Source organism: Haliotis asinina, chromosome 2 (genome assembly GCF_037392515.1).
Source record: "Haliotis asinina isolate JCU_RB_2024 chromosome 2, JCU_Hal_asi_v2, whole genome shotgun sequence".
In the NCBI taxonomy this organism is placed as follows: Eukaryota; Metazoa; Mollusca; class Gastropoda; order Lepetellida; family Haliotidae; genus Haliotis; species Haliotis asinina.
The window spans coordinates 82,496,100-82,514,723 of NC_090281.1; the positions used below are offsets into that span (position 1 = coordinate 82,496,100).

The 18,624-nt window shown below is 38.1% G+C and overlaps 2 protein-coding genes across 7 annotated transcripts in view; one reads left to right on the plus strand and one right to left on the minus strand.

The window, feature by feature from the left end:
• LOC137274447 (sarcalumenin-like) overlaps positions 1-10,924 on the minus strand; it is a 276,599-nt gene extending 265,675 nt beyond the window's left edge. The window contains exon 1 of the mRNA XM_067807629.1: positions 10,916-10,924. The gene's annotated coding sequence lies outside the window, so the exon portion shown is untranslated. The remainder of the gene's footprint in view (positions 1-10,915) is intronic.
• The window catches only part of LOC137274438 (microtubule-associated tumor suppressor candidate 2 homolog), a 143,578-nt gene that overhangs the window by 40,757 nt on the left and 84,197 nt on the right, over positions 1-18,624 (plus strand). For all 6 annotated transcript variants that reach the window (XM_067807613.1, XM_067807611.1, XM_067807614.1 and 3 more), the window contains exons 2-6: positions 2,756-5,042; positions 12,776-12,925; positions 14,107-14,218; positions 15,145-15,238; positions 15,481-16,648. In XM_067807613.1, the coding sequence (XP_067663714.1) occupies positions 2,756-5,042; positions 12,776-12,925; positions 14,107-14,218; positions 15,145-15,238; positions 15,481-16,648 (3,811 nt within the window). The remainder of the gene's footprint in view (positions 1-2,755; positions 5,043-12,775; positions 12,926-14,106; positions 14,219-15,144; positions 15,239-15,480; positions 16,649-18,624) is intronic.

Consider the following 18,624-nt stretch of genomic DNA (forward strand, 5'->3'; position numbering starts at 1 on the left):
TTTACGCTACAATGAGCTATATTCCAGCTACATGACGTCAGTCTGTAAATAATCAGGTCTTAATGAGGCAATCAACTGATCAACAGGATGAGCATCAATCTACACAACTGGGATGCAATGACGTGTCAAGCCAGTCGGTGTGCCTGACTACCCAATCCAGTTGGTCACCTTGTCACCAGAGCCATTGGTTACTGAAGATCAATTCTAACCTAGATCTTCAGGGGTATGTGTGAAAGTATGGATGGGAGTAATGAGCATCACTAGTGAGATCGGGCTGGGATTATATTTTTAAAAAGTTTGGTGCTGATCAACAAATAAAACACAAACAAAATCCAACACATCCTGTTGTCTTGGAATCCTTTAACTTACTTAAACTTACTACTGTGTTTTTGCTGCAATATTGCCCGTGTGGTGTAAAATTGTAACTCACACCAAGTACTCAATTTACCAAGATCAAGTGTACAAAATGGAAATGTCAGGTGAGTCTGTTATGTGAAACAAGTGGTTTGAACCAGAGCAGGTTATATGTTGCTGAGTCAGGGTTATAGTTGAACTATTATCTCGATACTATCATAGATAAGATGAAGGCACTTGTCAACATAAACCAGCTGGTGGTTGTCTTGTGATTGGGTGACTTGGATGAATCGGCAAAATTAGGAACTGTTATTGTTTATTATTTTCATTTTAGTTATATTTGCAGAAGTATAAGTGAAGTTATGGGTTTAGAGTATTGTGGTTAAGTATATATCATGTGTAAATGTGTTAACTTGCTTTATGAATTAAAATTTCTTCCATATTCAAAGAAAACATTATACCAAGCATATTTTCTTCCCTTGCCATTCATGTAAATATATATCCTGTTTGTCTTTCCAAATGTGTGTTTTCCTGCCCTTCCTTCCTGTCTGTCTGTCCTTCTGACTGTTTGTGCCTTTATGTCCTCCCCACATGGGTAAACTGTATGAAGCCCACATCTGGTGCCCCTTGCCATGATATTTCTGGACTATTGCTCTAAGTGGGTTAAAACTAAACTCAGCCACTTAATGTCCTCCCTTTCTTTGTTTGTCCTGTCAGTCTGTCTGTCCGTCTTTAATGGATGACATTCAGATATTTTGTTTTTCCATGGTTAGAAATGATATTATCTGGTTGTCATTATCATTGGGTGATTACGGATATTGTTTTTTGAATTGTACACTGGTATTAAGAGTTGGCAAGCCACATTGCCCTGATTATTCATCTGGGACAGAACTTTTCCACTGTTCCTTTAGCCAGCAATTATTGCCAAGTGAAAGGTATTGTTGTCTGAGGGAGATGTAACATTTTACAGGCTTTTAATAACATGTAAATGATGAGAGTGCCACAACTCCTTTGACAAGTCTTCAAATGAAAGCCTCTTGGAGGGACCATGGCCTAAAAACATACACAAGGACAAAATTCATTTGAATTCTCTTTGGTGAAAGTACCATTAGATAGTTTTCAGCCATATCAAAAGACAGCACAAATTTGAATGCAATCCTATCCATTTTCCTGTTTTGGCAATAAAAACTGATCACATATTTAAGGTCTTAAAATTTTCTGAACCAGACTTGATGCTGCTTATTTACAAGTCACTGACGATATGTAAATAAGATTAGAAATAATTGATTACAAACATGCTGCAACTGCATCTTGAGCTGAACCGGTCTCTTACTCATGAGCCCAACATGATTCAATGTTCGCAAGAATAATTCAAAGCCCTTGAAATGGTCGATGCTGTTTGATCAAGGATGTGTATGAACTGTCGTTTGATTGGCTGGTTGATGTGTCTGCATTTCTAGTTCCTTTAGGATGATAGGTTGATGGATGTGTAAATAATATGATTTATTACTGACACTTTTATATAGGTTTAACACGTCAAGGGCATTATTGAAAGTGGAATTATCTGAGAACACCATTGGTTATGCTGCTAAGAAGAATGAAATTTAGTTTGAATGGTTATTAAAACTTAAAGATGTTATTTGGGGGGGCCTCGAAAGAGTCTTACAAACCTATTCACTTACACTATTTTTCTGAACAAAATAACCACAGCACTTTGAATTTTGCGAGATACCCACTCTGACACTGAATATCCTATCTCCACTGAGTCTTTCAATAGAAGATCTCCCATATGAGGAGTGGATGGTGCCAGTGTGTGACTTGACGACGAATTAATGTACCATGATAGTACTGAGTGTTGAGTCACTGGTTTGCCTGTCCAAACTTGAGTATTTCTAGGCAAAAAATTGAAATTTCATCGTGAGGTAATCTTTTATAGAGGTATTAGCATCAAATTGCTTGGCAGCTTGCACATGATTGATTTAAATTATACAGCACACATATTCTGCACAATTTAAATTTTGTAATGTGTGTTAGTCTTGTACTAATGGGCTTGTGAAGATCCAGGTTAGAATTGACCCTTCAACAACCCATGATGGTCGTAAGAGGCATGTCATTTGAACCAAAATGCACAGATAAATGGAAATTACTTTAATCACAGGTTAGTTTGGTCCAACCTCAACCATTTACAGACTGCTGTTACATAACTTGACAATTGCTGTGTGTCAATAAACAACAAACGAAACAAAAGAAACTTCTAATGAATGATTATCTGTATTATGCAAAGACGTGCCTCTTCCATTAATTACATCTCGGCAGAGAAATTATTTCAGTCTTCATACCAAGCTGTATTTTTTAAAACACTACAGAATGTTTCTCTCAATGGATATGTTCTTTTTTCCAGGCTTCCCATCCAGAGAGCAGACTTCCGCAACCTGGACGCGAGAAGAGGCGTTCCTTTCTGCCCGCACCATCAAGAAGTTCCAACCTACCCACCGTTAACACTAAATCTAGGGAAGCCTCCCCATCAAGAGTTGAAAAATATCGTGAAGCCTCCCCATCAAGAGACGATAAAAATGTAATTGTAACACAGAGTATAAGTGTTGGGGACAGAGTTTGTATTGGGGGTATTAAACATGGGACTCTCAAATTCTTAGGTGAAGTGCATTTAGCACCTGGGATTTGGTGCGGAATAGAACTTGATGATCCTGATGGAAAACATGATGGTGAAGTTGAAGGTCGACGTTACTTTCATTGTCATAGGGGTCATGGTGTCTTTGCTCCATTTGATAAAGTTGAGCTCGTTGAACCCGTACAGGTTCAGATCAAACCTGCTGAAGTATCAGAAAATGTTTTGAAAAGACGATCACTGCCACGCCCGGTGACAGCTTTGCCAAAATCGGCATTACCTTCAGCCAGACCCCTTTCAGTCGGATCTTTACCAGATGTACGAAAGCAGGTAGAAACTGTAAAGGATGAGATTGAGGAAGATCCTTTTGAGGCTCATGCAGCAAAGGTTAAAGGCAGTGTGATTCAACAAAAGTCTCAGATTGCAAAGATATCAGGTATTCCACGAGTGGGCTTTGTCTCCGGTTTGCCATCCACTCAGCTGAAACAACAAGATAGTGGATCAACGCCTGAATTAAGATATGGCAAAGATGGCCCACAGAAAGATATAAAAAGTATTTTCTCCAGTTACCAAAGCAAGAGTGTAGAGGATAGTGGTAGTGAGAGATTAGGGTCATCTGGTGATGCAACACAGGGTATAAAGAGCACGTCTGCTCCAACAGATCAGGTGGTTGTTAAACCAACTAAACCATCACGTCTGCCTGGAGCATCGCGTCTGCCAACAAAATTCTCCAAACTTGAAAGACCCTCTCCAACAGAGTCGAAGCCAGTCCCGCTTGAAGTGGCTAATCAACAAGAATTGCCATCAAAACAGTTATCTAAGACAGCTGATGGCATGTCCAGTGTAAACAAAACTTTTGATATTAGTACAAAGGAGAACATTCAGGAAGTGGTTGCTGAAACACAGCCAACCAGTGGGCAGACAACTGCTGAAGAAGCAGCAGATTTAACACGGCAGCTCCGTTCAGATAGTCGGCAGTTCTTGAACATCACTTTTGATGCGGAAAATAACAGCAGTCTTTCTCCTCCTAGTTTGCCAGATGTTGTGTCATCAGCTTCTATGTCTCCTGACTCAGTAGATGGAAGTCAGAGTGAGGTAGACAAAGACTCCACAAATAAGGCAAACACAGACGAAGCCAGTCTTGATCTCTTTGATGATGAGGCCATGTGGGATAACACTGATCTTTTAGATGGACTTGACAGAGAAACAAATATGGCTGATGACAGAATGACGGCAGACACGTCTGGTAGTTCTGTAATGAATGACACTGCATGTATTGTTGCGTCTACACCTTTACCTGTTGGGAAACGAAAGTTTTGTCCAGAAGATCAAGATGATGAAGCTGTTGCGAATAAGACAAATATTTCTGGCATAAAGGATTTGTTTCCTAAACTGGAAGAGGGAAATATCAACACAAATGCAACGTTTAATGTTGACAGTTCTGATCACAGCGCTGATGTCACCCTGGAGCAGAGGAGCTCTTGCACAGAGGGAAGGTCAACTGGATCTTCAGGAATGTCTCAGGTGGGGAAATGTGACCTAATCGATACTGTGGAATCCTCTAAGAGTTCTAATTCAGCTCGACAAGATACTGGTGAACATACGTTTCTTGTTGAGAAGGGAATCACCGATATCTCAATACCTCTAACTGAAATGGATCAGGTGAGGGAGATTGAGAAAACGAGAGTTGAGGATATTCTGGAAGGGATGAGTAAAAGTGTAGTGATGGATTTAGAAAAGGCTTTGGATGGCAACGATAAGTCCATGACAGATTCAGGAATCATGGATCCGATTATTTTGAATCGGAGATCTTTAACAGAATCTGGTGTTACAATTTTGAGTCAGCAAGAAAACAGAAGGTCTTTGACAGATAGTGGGATTCTGGATCTGATGCAGAAAGACAAAAAACCGATGATCGATTCTGGAATATCAGATGGCTCCATGACTAAGAGTCAGCAGCTTGACCTTGAGGATTCTGCACGTCTGGAGGCAGACCTTCGGGCTGGTCACATGAAGAAGGAGAGACCAGTGTCTCTGATCTCTACCACCAGTGCAGATACAGGTAAGCACCATCAGTCCATGACAGATAATTCTACTACGCTGTCAGTGATTGTGAATGATTGTTGATCATGTGAATTATTCCACCAATATGGGGGAAAAGGTCCAGGACATGCATTACTTCAGGCTTTCCTCCCACATCAAACAGACAAGATACATGTATGTACTCATTAAGTTCAATGTTACAATTGGGTCTTGTTGGCTTGGTCATATAAGTATAAAACTTTTTTGAGGTAAAAATTCGAAAGGTATGTGCAAATGTCCACTTCCTCTGTGTTTTATTGGTCAATCTCAAAGGTTACCTGATGTGACCTCCTACTAGGGTTGGTTAGACTCGGTAGAGGAGTGTAACAAATAATACGGAGACTAAGTTGTCTGACATAATTGAAAACACTTTTTGTCTTGAAACTTTTTTGATGTCTTATCTGGACATCATCAGCCGATTTTCAACACAGTGGCGTACATTAGGGAAGTCTGGAAATGTGTATTACTGGATAAAAAAAAATCTTGATGATGCAGGAAAAGATTGATGGAATTTTGGTTATTATAGTATGGTGTTGAATGTATTAGATCATGTTGGTTGTCATATTAATTCAAACAGAATGGGTTGATTTGTCAGTGTTACCTGGTTGGCACTTTGTCAGAGAGGACTTGTGCCATGCAGCGATAGACACCATGAAAAGAGTCAGTAGGTTCAAAATTATATTTCCAACTGTTTCGGAAGTTTATAAGTTGTTGTTAACTTTTTGGGAGCCATTAGTATCCAATTCATGTATTTTCTGTAGCTAGTAAGTTGTGTTTTACACCTGTTTTAGCAGTATTCCAGCTGTTTCATGATAGGGGTGAACACAAATCTGCTTTGTAGTATGAGGGAATCAAACCCAGGTTTGGGTGTGAAAGTAAACACTCTAACCACTAGACTACCCTGCCAAATTCAGATGGCAAAAGTAGATATTTACCTCACAATTTATCCCAGTATGTTTTGTATGATTTGGTCACAACAACAACAACCAGTGTTCTAGTTTCTGAATCAAATAATGGATGTTTCTCATTTGTCTCTAACAATGCAGTTCATAAATGAAGTATGCATCCAAAATTTAGTAAGTGTTTCAATGATACTGATGCTGTCTTAATTATTAATCAACCAAGAAACAATTTTGACTTCACTGTCAATCCTTGATTATGTCGGTCCTTCTGAAATACAACTGACAGACACTGAATTGCTACAAAATGAATTTTAAATCTTCATTATGGAACCCTAAGTCCACTTAAGGGACTTGCTTCAGCACTGTGGCACATTTGCAGGAGGAGGCTTTTTTTCCTTTAGTTTTTGTCACAATCAATCAATCAACGTCAGTGACGTATCCCTTGTTCAACAAGCCTATTGTCTTTGTAAATATTTCCCCATGGACTTAGCTGTGCTGGGGACACAACCCCTGGACTAACAGCAGCCATTTGGGGAAAGAGAACAGAGATATGGTGAGGCAATTGTTTTTTACCCCTTTACTAAGTCGTCTTTGTTAAATATGGAATTCATTTTTTATGTGTACATGGTAAACTGACATTCAGGGCTTAGTTTATGTTTTGATATGCTTCTGATTAAACGTATCATTTGTTTGAAAAAGATACACTTAGTTTATAATACTGTTAGATTTGTTATATAAGTATAAATATTGTCAAAATGACATATCATCCCAATGAGTTAACATATACAACAGAGTCATCTGAAGGAGTGAAAGAGGTGGTGATTAGCCTTACATAATTCTTACATAATAAACTGAAGTAAAATGTATATATTTTGACCTGGTTTAACTGTATTTTATGTTTAGCAAGATCATATTTTCAACTGAATGTAATTGCAGGTAATGTCCTTGAAACGAGGAGAATTTGCCTCTGCTGACAAGCACAGTCTTGTGAAATTGTGAACATATTTTGTCCATGTTTTTGTTTTCCAAGGGTCAGAAGACCAGTTGGCTGTGTCAAATATTATGTTGGAAAATTATTTGAGCGGAGAGGTAGTGTGTCAGGATTGTTATATTTGTGTTTACCCAGATTAAATACCTGATACAGGTGTGACTCTTACATGGGCTCAGTTCTGCCATTGGCATCATTGTGAGGACAGGTGGGTTGTAATCACAGGTGTCACTCTAAATGTATAGGTAAGAGTAATGGGATTCAGGTATTGTTTAAAACAAAGAATGTTGTTAAGCAAATAGAATTGATGAAAGAAGATGTGAAACTTGGACAAAAAATTTAGTATGTTATTTTGATTTTATTACACAATGCAGTCGTTATAGTTATTTAACTTGGTAATCAGGTAGCCTAGCTAGACGTGAAAATACCTGTTTGGGGTTGATTCCATGCATGGGTAGCATATGCAGCTTATTTCTAGCTGCACAACTGAGCTGAGGTAAAATTAAAACCAGCATTGCAGAAACTCGCTAATTTTACAGTGCTCACGATGGTGTTTCTAAGTAACAGGACATTGGGTCCTGTAAGTTTCAGAACTCTGTCTGACCCACTGAAAATTCACAGGACCCACAGAATAAAGTTACCCAAACATTTCAGATCTGACATTTCTTATGATGGGCATTGAAATTACGAACATTATATGATAACAAACATAAGATTTCTAAACAGCAAACAAGTGTCACATGCCGCAAATAACAACTTCACACAAAGACATTGTTAAATTTTCAGTCAGACACTGGGGCTGGCGGGTTGGTGATTTCTGTCTGACCACTGGTGAATCTGCCAGATTTGTCAGAGGGTCAGACGCTATTTTTGAACACTGATTTTACAATGTACGTATAGATTTAATATTCGATGAAACAAACTTTGGTAACTATGGACTATTTAATATATTTTTTTATGACAATAAATGACTTGAGACCTATATTCAGTAAGGAAATAGTGCTTGGGAGAAATAGGCAGGATTATTATGTAATTTAATCTATTTGTAGTAAACAAACCAGGGTAAGATTCATGATGTGACTGTGTCGGATGTATGGTTTTAATCTGGACATGGATCTTGTACAGGTAGTTCCATTTGTGAATTGTGTAAAAATGCAAACAGGATAACAAGTTCAAATAAAATAGGTGTTTGCACCTGACAGGAGAAACTGATATAAGAACGTCAGTGATTTGCCTGGTCGTAATAAATCCTGAGTCTTGTCATATATGTCAGTGTTGTGCCTTATACACCTGTCTTGGGTGTCAACTTCAGGACTTATTCCTTTTTATATGTGCCACCCAAGCTCTGTTGCATTTTGCTTGTGCCAACCTAGAACATTACTCAGAACAGAGTTAAGAATTTTGTAGGCTGTTAAATTTTCATTCCTAAATGTGCAAGTTTATATTCTCAGCCACATGACAGTTTATATATTTTGATGACTCGGGACCATATTCCATACATGGGAAAATGTGGACAGCCGTTTCTGATGTGGCTTTCATGCTGCTGCTGAAATAATGCTTAAGCTGTCAAGAGTACCATTTACATGCTTATTGTGTTAGTAGTTTGAAGATCCACATGTGGTCTTCAGCAACCCAACAGGATTGGTTGATCAGGCTTGCTGACAGGGTTGACATGTCGCCGTATCCCATTTGCTTTGATTGATGCTCATTCTGTTGACCACTAGATTGTCTTTTCCAGATTTGATAATTTACAGATTGCGGGCCATATATTTGGAATAGTGCTGAATGCAGCAGTATATAAAAACAACTAAATCATTTAGTATATGTGTGGTACTTTGTGGCCCAGGTTTGCCAGTGGCATTTGTGGAGTTGTCTTCCTTAATTATTTCAGGATCTGCTGTCTATTGATGTGAATCCCAAGTGAATATTTCTGTCTCACCCAAATTAATATATCTGGCTTGTCAGCAACATGCTGATAGAACTTAAGTCTTATCAGTTTGATTTAAAGTTTGTTTCAATTACTAAGTGTTAACTGAAAATGTTCCTTTTGCAAGAACCAATTGTATTTAATCAGGTGTTTTTGTGCTTGAATGACGGTTAAAGCTGATGTCACAATTCTCCTTATCAAACACCTGGCAAAGCGAAATTATTCATACACAGGTGTGTGCTATTTCATACAATCTTCAAAGAGTAAGGTAGGACAGATTTTTTTAGATTTCTGATTGCGGATGGTAGGGTGAGGAAATTTTCGATTGATTCATATGCTTTCAAGATATATTCTTTTAAAAAATCAAAGGTCATAACTGTATTTTGGAAAAATATTTTTTCTGTCATCACTGCAAAAAAAGCAAAAATATTCATAGCAGTGAACTTAGTTGCGCCCAGTACACATGGAATATTGCAGAATTCAATGATATACAACTCTCTCTCACTCACTCACTCACTCACTCACTCACTCACTCACTCACTCACTGAGTGAAATAATGTGCATTGAACATGTAAGTTCCTTATGTATGCAACTGGTTATTGATATATTAAATATATTAAACTATTATATACCAGGTTATTGCTACAGTGATTCCTATTGGAAACATCTCAGACAGACATTATAAATATTTGTTTCAGAGTCTGATGTATATATATTGCTACAGTATAAATTGGTAAGATTTATGAATGCTCATAGCTACACAATCAATATTATTATTACTTTGTAAGGAAGTGCAATATCCTGTTTTAACATGAAGTGATTATAATTCTTATCACACACACAAACACAAACACACACACACACACACACACACACACACACACACACACACACACACACACGTATACACTACTGAAGGCCTTCAAATTAGCTTTTTCACTGTTTTACAGGGCTGCAGATAAGATTTAGCTCATATAGGTACTGTACGCACTGTCTTTTTTAGGGGGAGTGGGTATTATGAATGTTTCATTTTCTGTTATCCACAACTTTCAAGTATATGTGTATTTCTGTTATCCACAACTTTCAAGTATATGTGTATTTCTGTTATCCACAACTTTCAAGTATATGTGTATTTCTGTTATCCACAACTTTCAAGTATATGTGTATTTCTGTGATTCACAACTTTCAAGTATATGTGTATTTCTGTTATCCACAACTTTCAAGTATATGTGTATTTCTGTTATCCACAACTTTCAAGTATATGTGTATTTCTGTTATCCACAACTTTCAAGTATATGTGTATTTCTGTGATTTTACTCAGCTCAGTATGTCATTAAATAAGTTTACTAGGCAGATGTACTGCCTTATGTCATACCAAAACAAAACCAACTTAAATAAATTGATATGATTTCATTAAAAATCACTCTTCCTATTCTGACAGTACAACACTAGTCCTAATACTAGCAGTGCAACTTGATAGCAAGCAATGTCTTTTTCATTATGCAAGCGATTTCTATGAATTTATTCTGTATGCATATGTTTTAAATGTTTTGCGTATCTGACATTTTAAATGCATAAATGGTACACAACAGTTATTTTTCAATGAGTAATAGGAAATTTTCTATACATATTTTACCTGGATATGCAGCTTGTCCGTGCCTGTGTTGTCAGATGTAAGATGTTATCTTGAAGTAGGAGGAAATGTCTGAAGTGATATATGTCTAAAACTTTTTCTATCATTGTAAAACCAGTCATATATGTAGTTCTGATAAACATGTAAACATTATATAGTAAACTGAGATTTGAACCCAGGATTCAAGGTTTCTGGTGTGTCCGAGGGACACAGTGAATTGTAGCACCTTAACCAACTGTGCCACTAACATATGCCCTGTCTTCATGTATTTTGAACTGAAAGATAAGGTTGCTGTGTGATTGTCCCATACGAGAAAGGTGTGGCTGTCATTTTAGGGACTCATGGCTTGCAATGCTTGTGATTAGATATGAAAAATGTCTTCACTTTGGATGTTCTATTAAACCATGTTTGAATTGTGATCTATCGCCCTGGGTCTTTGTCATAACTTTAATATTAATAACTGAAACATTTAAGTAGTCCATGGATGAAAGCCTTAAGGAATCTGATGTATCTCTATGAATGTCAGATTAAAGTGTCCCTATCTGCTTTTTCAAGTTTATTAAAGATCATCTGCTTCCCATTTTGAAACTGTGCTGTATATTTAGACTTGTTTTGAACAGTGACTTTTTATGTTTTACTCTGCCATAAACAGGCTACTGGCTATTAACAGCTCCACTGGATCAATAGTGAAATATAATAACCATGACTGCACAGCACAAGTATTAATCATGTACACATGTGAGAGTACAGGTGTGCTATACAGGTTGAACTGCAGGTGCTAGTGCTGAACAGTGCCATTGTTAGGTCTACATTTCCGTTTATGTCCGAAATATAAATAGTTTTACAAGAATAACCGTGAATAACAGGAGCTATACTTCTGAAAGTCCTACCCAGTTCAGTCATTTAGTTACTTGATGGGATGCTTGTCGTAAGATGTCGGGATTGGGTGGTCAGGCTTGCTGACTTGGTTTGCACATGTCATTGGTTCCCAGTTGAGGAGATCGATGCTCATGCTGTTGACCACTTCATTGCCAGGTTACTTACAGACCCCCACCATATAGCTGGAATATTGCTGAGAGCCGCATGAAACTAAACCCACTCACTCACTACTTGATGGGCATGAGAATAAATACCCTGGTGGAATGTAATATATGTATTGCTTTAATGAGTGAATGAGTATAATGTTTCGCCACTTTTAGCAATATTCCAGAAATGTCCAAGCAGGGACACCAGAAATGTGCATTACTGATAGTACAAATGTGGGGAATCAAACCCTTTGACCACTAGGCTGCCCTACCTCTCTGTGTGTGGTGCTTTCAGTCTGGTCAGCAGTCACATGGTATGAGAACAATCCAGTTAATTCCTCTAGGTAATAAACACACATGCACCACATAATGGTTCATTGTATTCTGCATAACCTGGAGGAGTTCAGATCATGTTCGTAATGGATTGCATTGAATTCAGCACATGCATCATGCATATTCATGACAGTGTTTTGAAACTGTTTTCATTATGTTAATATTGTTTATAACTTTCTTCATCATGGGTTTAGAATTGCATGCTTTGTACATTCTTATCTTGCATTAGACCTGTGATTGATTCCAAACAAGAACTGTTTAGCATATTCTTGGACCTTTTTTGCCATTGCAGACGTGCTTAGTAGCCATATATGCTTGCCACAAAAGGCGACTATGCTTGTCGTAAGAGGCGATTAACGGGATTGGGTGGTCAGGCTCGCTGACTTGGCTGGCACGTCATCGGTTCCCAATTGCGCAGATTGATGCTCATGTTGCTGATCACTGGATTGCCAGGTTATTTACAGACCGCCGTCATATAGCTGGAATATTGCTGAGTGCGGCGTAAAACTAAACTCACTCACTCACTTAGTAGCCATAACCTCTCATGGGTATTTAGTGAATGGTTACATAGCACAGTGGTTAATGCTACTGATCTGCTTGGTTCAATGACAAGCACAGCTACTTGTTTCTTCTTGTCTTGATGGAGTGAGATTTTGCTAAAGGAAGCACAGAACCACTCCCAGGCATCGAGGTGTAGTTAGATAACTCAGTGGTTCATATTTCTGCACTTCTGGGTTTGATGCCTGACAGGAACACCAAATTATTTCTTGTTGTCGTGATTGGACAACATATTGCTGAAACCCATGAAACCCATCTCAACTGTGTAGATCGTGTTAATGATCAGTAGATTGTCTGGTCCAGAGTCAGTTACAGGTCATATTGATGATGTCCTCCTGTTCTTGCAGGCTATGTACCAGATACAGACTCAGAGGCGGGAACCTTGACAACCAATTCCCCTTTAGACTGGATGGAGAAGCATGTCGGCATTGGACCCACATTGTCATCAGTAGAAGAACAGGACGATTCCTACAGGGAGTCGTTCACTGAAAGTCAAGGTAAGATATTTTGAAGGTTTTTCATAGTTTTGATAATTTTATCGAATATGGGAAAACAGTGGAAGCTGTCAAAACCAACGTCTTTCCATATCGGGCAAGTTGTCAGCGCCTGCATAAATTCTCAGTCCCGTTCATGTACATTGTCTAAACTGGATTATTTCTTCAGTCTTGATTTAGACAGCTGCCACTGTGTTTACATTGGATCTTTGCCCACATGACCAATTTTGTTAATATAATGTCTTACTGCTTACTTCCTCTACATGAAAGGTCACAGTTACTGGTCACTGACCAATATTGATTCATCTCAGTCAGAACATTGCTTCAAATGTAAACTGATTATGATTTTTGAAAGGTTGATATGGGTACAGACTGTATGACTGATTTCAAATGGTTGATGTCATCTGTCTCTCACTTCAGGAGGATGTAATATTTCAAAAAGAAAGATAGGGCATTGTGCCACTTTTGAGACTTTCCAACATTTTCTTTTGGTCAATTTTCAGTTTTGAATTTCAGTATATTAGCCTAGTGGTTAAAGCAGTTGCTCATCACTCACATATCTGGTGTCCCCAGCCATGATATTGTTTGAACATTGCTAAAAGTGACATAAACGATACTCACTTAATCAAATTTTGAATCTTGAACTTCAAATGTTTTCTACTTCAAATTGTTAAATACATTTGAAGCATGATTTGAAATTGAAGTAGCCATTTTGAGGGGAAAATATTATCATAAGCTGTAAGTAAGCCTTGTGTGTTCACTGTTAAGACCAGGGTTTAGTTCCTCATATGGTGCAGTGTGTGATGCCTGTTCCTGGAGGTACTGGCCTTGCTATTAAAAACATTGAGTAAAACCTCAAACTGAATGTTTTTGAAAGGCAGTGTGTTCTTGTTTCATTTTAATCTAAAGTAAGCACATCTATCGCAAAACCTGGAAACATTGTTTTTGCACACTGAAACCATAGGAACAAAAATTGACACTTGGCATCAGTTTTCCCAGATGAAACAAGAACTCCAGTGTCCTAAAAGAAAAAAAGCAGCATCTATCCATATTTCATTAGTAAAATCTATAACTCTTTGTCGTCAGTTCTTTTATCCAAGTTTGATAGCCTCACATCCACCTGAGGTAACAGGGCTGATCATTCAATGAGAGAACAAAGAATCACTTCAGTTTCTTATTTGAAGATCCCAGCAAGGTTTCGGTTGCTGTGAAGGATTCTGAGTGCGACTCCGACAACTACAGTGACATTGGGGCAGGTCGCAGCGACACCGACATGGGACGGAAGGAGATCGAAATGTATGTCCATGAGTATTTAAAAAGTAAAAATTGATTAAAATTTGGTAATGTTGGAGGGTTCCAACTCCCTTCAGGTATACCAGATGCCAGTACCTGTGAAATGGTATTTAAGTAAACGAAGTGTAGTGAGAGGGGTGCCATAAGATGTTTAACTTGTGTGAGGATGATAATGTTGAAACTTGAACTGTATATTTCACTTCAATTCTTGCAGGTAGTGAGAAATATGAAAAATATACAAGCTCTAAACTTGTGCATTCATTCTATGGAAAAATTTCAGCCTAATGCTTAACCAGGTGTGTACACTGATATGACTTTCGAGAAATGAATCGCATGGTATGTCAGATACCTACAGACGGGTGAAGACACTGTGTTGATGTTAAATGTTTCCATGCTGGAATAACTGATAAAAATATAGTCCCCTTAAGATTTTGTTTATGAAGGGTTTAAGAAAAGAGAGAATTACCAAAATATTCCTTTCCTCATTTGAGATAATATACTTGTAACAAGTGAGATAACGCTTATGACTGGAAGGCTAAACAACTCTCACAGCTGAAAAGGTTCTTGTTTGGAGTAGTATATATGAGTTAGCAGCTTGAAACATAACAGTAATCAAACAAAAGTGAGAGTTTAATGAGAATTAAACTTGGTTATCATGTCACATGTGTATCAACTTGGCATAAAACTGAATTCAATCAGTCACTCTTGTAAATATATATACCAAATTGCTTGCTTTTGAATTTGATGCAATGTCATTTTCTATTAAATAAGAATGTAGTAGATATTTATGTTTTTTAAGAGGCACTTTGTACTTAAAATTCTTATGAATGAAGACTTGAGCCCGACACTATATAGCTGAAATAATACGGATGTGATGTAAAAACCAACTCAGCCAGCACTCTTCTGAATGCTACTTTCCATCTGTACAGGGATGATGCCAGCCTACCAGTCCAGGACTGTGAGGTCAGTGGTGTGTCTCTGATGGCTTCAGATTCCAGTAGTTTACAAGGGTCAACAGCACAGGTTTGGACAGATGCAATCATGTTTAGATCTTTTAAATAGAATCACTTTCTTCTCGGTGTTCTTGAGTAAAATTGTAATTTGATTTCTGTTAGTCATAAAATTGATACTTTACATGTGAGTCAGACCATCTTGACCTGACTTTTGAGTTCCTGGTTTATGAAGATAACTATGGGTTGACATTTAGACCTGTCATTTGTAACCTGATTACTTGCAGCAATTCAATCAACCTTTATTATCTGCAGGCTGTGTCGCCATCAAGTCTTGACTCATCATTGATGGAAGACGATCGAGCAGAGGCTGACCAGATCCATTCGGTCAAGGGAGGTAATCTGGATTCATCACCTGAAAACACTTTGAAAGACCTGTCGGACACATCTCCAGATGCTGGGGTTATGCCCATCGAGGAATCTGTGATATTAGGGGAGATAACTGCATCTAGTCAAGGGGAGATCAGTCTGAAAGAGTCAGTGGAAACAGCCAATGAAAGTGCTAGTCAGGATGTGTTGGCAGGTTCTGCTGATGCCAGTGTAAATATTGATGATTCTATTCAGGAGTGTTCAGGTGAAGACAAAAGTGCAATAGATTTGGACAAATCTGGTCAAGAAGAAGCTAGTGCTTTGAAAACTCCATCCAAGGGCAAAAGTGCAACCCCAGCATCAAAAAAGAAAAGTGCTGAGAAAGTGATTGAACATAAGAAACCTAATCTCAAAGTGCGATCATCATTAGCAGATTATATCCGAGCTCCGGTTCCAACAAAACCCAAAGAAGAGAAAGTGGACGAGGCGAAATTGAAGAAAAATGTGATGAATAAGAAACGTGCTGATAACAAAAAGACAGATGTTGGGAAATCGCCTGAAAGTGCTATTGTCAAAACTGATGAAAACACCACGGAATCAAAGAGAATTCGACCCAAAATTGAAAAGGAACCTCCCAAACCAATCAAAAGGACTCCTCCTAAAAGCAAATGGGATAACATCATGTCACAACTTGACAGTAGCAAAGTGCCTAAACCAAAACCTAAGTCAGAAATAAAGAGTAAACTGGAGATGTACCTTGCAACTCCAGTACCTGTGGCACCGAAGAAGGAAAAGGAGGCGAAAAAAGAAACTAAACCAAGAACGAAATTAGTGTCATCACCGAAACCTGACTACAGTAAAGTGAAGAGCAAGCTTAGCATTTCTACTCCTCCTCCGCTAAAAAGGGAACAGTCGCCAGTGACCAACAAATCCCAGAGAATGAAGTCACCACGGCCCCTTCCCAGATTGTCCAATGGGAACATTCACCTGGATTTATCAGAGTCATTTGACAACAGTGTGCACAGTTCAGCCCGGAGTAGTCGCACTGATCTTAGTGTGGATATTATTGAAAATGTGCCGGAGTCTCCCAGAGAATCAAAGGCAAGAACACCAAGTAAGAAAATTTGCAACATTTTCCTAAACAACTGGGGTGCCGTTGAACATAGCATACTCAACACTAAGACTGTTGTCAATGTTCGGGGTGTATGAGTTACAATGATCTTGGTGCTAAAGTCGCTTTGTATCATGGCAATCTGGCTGTTTCAAATACCTAAGGCTTTAAATCATTACTGTTTGAAAATTTAGTCCCAAACTGACTCAAATCATTCTGATGAGTCAGACTAATCGTTCCATTTTTTAAACCAGACGTGTTGCTATACAACACGGACTACATTAAATTGATATCATATTTTGGTACAAATCCATTTGGCATAGAGAGATTTCGGTGGCCAGTGCTCCTTTTGTGTCAGAGTTAAGCATCAGAGGTTCGAATCCCAGAACCCATGAAGTTCATGGTTAGAATATTAGCCTTCAGTAACCCATGCTTCTCATAAGAGGCAACTAATGGGATCAGGGGTTTGGACTTGATGACTTGGTTGACACATCTCATTGGTTCCCAAATAAATCTTCTGTAAAAAATTCTGTATTTAAGTCAAGGGCATTGGGCACCTTTGTAATTAAAGCATGTTCCCCATTAGGTGATTTCTGAATTCAGTTTCCAAGATTAGTAATTAGTAAGTCAGCTTCTGATGTTTCTACCTTGATATTACATGGATTTTGTTTAAAGGGTATAAACAAAAAACAGTACATAATCATTGTATTGGAATCAGCACCACGCTTACTGAAGCCAGTTGACCAAACAGCTGGTTTATACAGGTTTTATTCAATGTATTGTACATTGAGGCTGTCCAATAACATTGACTCAGTGAATCACTCTTCCGAGTCTGAAATCAGGTGCATTTAATGCCCCATGAAGGATCACCACTGGTAAATATTTCCACAGACTAAACACACAATTCAGCTGACAAGGAGAGCTTATCACAACTTGAAGCCATATTAGATCCTTTCTAATGGACTCTGAATGTGTTTATTAAACCTAATAGTTCACTGTTTTAGGTTTGGTGTGGTTGGATATCCTAGTGGTTAAAGGGATAGTTTGATTGCAAATTTCTTCAAACAGGGGAACCAGTGGTGTAAAGATTTTCCACTGTGCTTAACTAAGATCATTTGGTAAAGGGTAGACTAGCATCTAGTCTCTGAAATGATATTTTGTGCAAAAATGATAATAACAATACTAACTGGCCACATACTTAGCGTGAGCAGGAACATGCTCATACAATGTGGACATTATTACCTCAGATGTGAGGTGCCAAAAAGTTGATAGTCATATGACATATGACCCATTATTAAATTAAAGTACAATAAAAAAAAGTGAGTGAGTTTAGTTTTACGCTGCACTCAGCAATATTCCAGCCAAATGGCGGTGGTCTTTAAATAATCGAGTCTGGACCAGACAATCCACTGATCAACAACATAGGCATCGATATGCGCAACTGGGAACCAATGACATATCAACCAAGTCAGCGAGCCTGACCATGCGATCCCGTTAGTCACCTCTTACAAGCATAGTCGCCTTTTATGGCAAGCATGGGTTGTTGAAGACCTATTCTACCCCAGGACCTTCAAGGGTACAATAAAAAAAAGAGTCCAGACACTTTCCTCATTTTCAGAAACTATAAACTTACTGCTCATTCTAGACTTGATTGGGCTACATTGGGTATATTTGTGTCATGGTCAGATGGCTAGGGCAAGGGTTTATATTTATCACAGGTCATATATTGGTTTTATACTTGGTTTGTCATTCTAATACACCAGGGCTTCACTAATATGGTACAGCTTGTTGCCAAACTGCTTACTGGAATAATAGATACTTCTGGAGAAAGTGTAAAAAAATTCCTCAGTCAGAAATCAGACTGAACTTCAACTTCCCTTTAAACAACTATACCACATCAGATAACTAAAGAAGAAGATATTTTTACATTTCAGCTCCAGTGAAGTTTATCAATATAATTTCATTTAAGTAGTTTTCAT